The sequence below is a fragment of the Protobothrops mucrosquamatus genome, unplaced genomic scaffold, assembly GCF_001527695.2.
Source record: "Protobothrops mucrosquamatus isolate PMUCROS unplaced genomic scaffold, P.Mucros_1.0 scaffold_136, whole genome shotgun sequence".
In the NCBI taxonomy this organism is placed as follows: domain Eukaryota; kingdom Metazoa; phylum Chordata; class Lepidosauria; order Squamata; family Viperidae; genus Protobothrops; species Protobothrops mucrosquamatus.
Window position 1 is genome coordinate 28,758 of NW_015386212.1, and position 3,056 is coordinate 31,813.

The window sequence follows — 3,056 nt, forward strand, 5'->3', positions numbered from 1 at the left end:
GGAACTATGGCCCCCTCATGACTCGTGGACTCCAACTCCCAGAATTCCTGAGCCAGCATGGCTCAGCTTGGAAACCTCTCCCTTTCCCCTCAGCATGGCTGGCTCAGGAATTCTGGGAGTTGAAGTCCACCAGTCATAAGAGAGCCCAGGTTACCTACTCCTGGTCTAGTCAGAGCTGAAGAAGCTTCTGGGATGAGAAGCGAAACATCTTCAAAGAAAAACAAGAAAGTCCAGTTGCCTCCTGAAAAAAAGCACCTCTGGGACCGTAAGGGAGGAGAAAAGAGGGAACTGGGACAGGAAGTGGAAACCTAATCAGGCTTCTTCCACACTGCAATGATTTCTGGTGAGTGAAACTCACCTCCTGTTTGTACCTGCTTGTTGCGGCAATGTCCACAAGAAAAAAATTGGTTATAGATTTACAGCCGTCAACGTGTCCCAATTTTTGGAGATATCTCTAATAACATTTGGAACATTATATTTACTCACACACTAATCAGTTATCCACTCACGTAAACTAGGGAGTGACCCTAACATTTTGAGAACATGTATTTTCCTAATAGGGATGTTATTGTTTACTATTAATGTCAGTACTATTTTAATTTAATATTTTATTTAATATATTGTAAAAAGTGATGTCTATTGCTGGTCTATGACCATAATAAAGTTACTATTATTAAATTGCAACTGCTTGATTTCACAGATAACCTGTTCCTCCCCAAGTCACCCTGCAAACTCATTTTACTACCCCAAGCTTAAGACTCTCCCACCGATTGCCCGGGTGTCCATGGCCAAACTCAAAAGAAAGAAATTGGGCTTCCTCTTCTCTCAACCAAACGTCACAACCACAGATAACGAAGTGGAGGATTCCGTCTCAGGTAAGCGCTTTATTCCTGGATAAAGAGAAAGTTTTGTTTTAATTACTCAGCCCTGGAAGAAATGCCTACCCTTGAAGGGCAAACGCAACGTGTTTTACCCATCAACCACCCTCAAAGCTTCTCTTTTGGGAGTACAGGATGAAATGAAGGAAACGGGAGTGGGGAATTTAAAGTTAAGGGAAGAAATCCAGTTTCTTCCAGTTTTGGTCACCACGATGCAAAAAAGATGTTGAGACTCTACAAAGAGTGCAGAGAAGAGCAACAAAGATGATTAGGGGACTGGAGGCTAAAACATATGAGGAACGGTTGCTGGAATTGGGTATGTCTAGTTTAACGAAGAGAAGGACGAGGGGGGACATGATAGCAGTCTCCCAGTATCTCAGGGGCTGCCCCAAAGAAGAGGGAGTCAAGCTATTCTCCAAAGCACCCGAAGGCAGGACAAGAAGCAACAGATGAAAACTGATCAAGGAGAGAAGCAACCTGGAACTAAGGAGAAACTTCCTGACAGCGGGAACAATTAACCAGTGGAACCACCTGCCTCCAGAAGCGGTGAATGCTCCAACACTGGAAGTTTTTAAGAAGAGACTGGACAGCCATTTGTCCAAAATGGTGTAGGGTTACCTGCCTGAGCAGGGGGTTGGACTTGATGACCTCCAAGGTCCCTTCCAACTTTATTATTATTATTATTATTATTATTATTATTATTATTATTATTATTATTATTATTATTTGAGTAATTTGTAAATCTTTCAATAGTTCCTTTGTTTTGACAGTCCTTGGACTGGCAGAAGTTCTGAATGCTCCAACACTGGAAGTTTTTAAGAAGAGATTGGACAACCATTTATCTGAAATAGTTCAGGACCTCCTGCTTCAGCAGGGGGCTGGACTAGAAGACCTCCAAGGTCCCTTCCAACTCTGTTATTCAGTGGAAGGATTTGCCTCCAGAATTTGTGGGTGCTCCAACACTGGAGGTTTTTAAGAAGAGACTGGACAACCACTTGTCTGGAATAGTACACCATTTCAGACAAATGGCTGTCCAATCTCTTAAAAACTTCCAGTGTTGGAGCGTTCACCACTTCTGGAGGCAGGTTGTTCCACTGGTCAATTGTCCTCACTGTCAGGAAGTTTCTCCTTAGTTCTAGGTTGCTTCTCTCCTTGATTAGTTTCCATCCATTGCTTCTTGTCCTGCCTTCAGGCGCTTTGGAGAATAGCTTGACTCCCTCTTCTTTGGGGCAGCCCCTGAGAGATTGGAACACTGCTATCCTGTCCCCCCTGGTCCTTCTTTTCTCTACACTAGACATACCCAATTCCAGCAACCGTTCCTTATATCTTTTAGCCTCCAGTCCCCTGATCACCTTCGTTGCTCTTCTCTGCACTCTGTAGTTGTGTATTTAAAAAACAACAACTTGAAACCGCTTCTGTCCTGCAGAAACACCTTTGGATTGTGAGACCTCCCTGTGGTCTTCGTGGGGTCTTTGCCGAGGCACCTGTGGAAATTTAGGAACGAAAAGGCGGACTCGGTACATAGTCCTTCAGCCGGCCAACAACGGAAGCCCTTGCCCGGATCTGAGTGAAGAAATGCATTGTGAACCAGATAATTGTGTCTGAAACCATTCCTTTGGACAATTGTTTACCTCGTGTAATTTGGGGGATATGTAAGGTATCTCTGCGTTGATATTTCTTTATAGCTCAAGAGCTATCTATCCATCTAGCCATCCATCAATCCATAGATAGATGTACTTAGGTATACGGGCTTTCTACACATTTATTGTGAACTCCTACAATGCCACCTAGCGGTCGGAACTAATAGTAATAGTAGTAACTCTAATAGTGAACTTAAGAGTTACTGACATCTGCAGGGAGAAAAAAGGCAGGCAAGATTCTTTGCATTTCTGCTACTTCTGGAATGTATTTAATGCATCTGAGGAATAATGAGTTGGTTTCCACTGAGAATTAAACATGGGGGATCAACATGAAGGGAAAAAAACCACCACGTCTTTCTCAAGACTACGAGAAAAAGCCGGGAATTTTGTTGGTTTGTTTGTAATTCTAGAAATTTTTAAGCTATCGTTTGAAAACTCTTGGGGCGGCTTTTGTGAAAGTTGGCAAGCTTTATCTTTTATGCAGATTTCTGTGAATTTTGTCCTGTTTTGGGAAGAGCTAAGAAAGAGAAGTGTAAGA

General features: G+C 42.8%; 1 protein-coding gene across 1 annotated transcript in view; it reads left to right on the forward strand.

Annotated features, from left to right (window-relative positions):
• The window catches only part of SPON2 (spondin 2), an 8,306-nt gene extending 5,250 nt beyond the window's left edge, over positions 1 to 3,056 (forward strand). The window contains exons 4-5 of the mRNA XM_015818484.2: positions 701 to 875; positions 2,305 to 3,056. Of these exons, the coding sequence (XP_015673970.2) occupies positions 701 to 875; positions 2,305 to 2,483 (354 nt within the window). The 3' untranslated portion in view covers positions 2,484 to 3,056. The remainder of the gene's footprint in view (positions 1 to 700; positions 876 to 2,304) is intronic.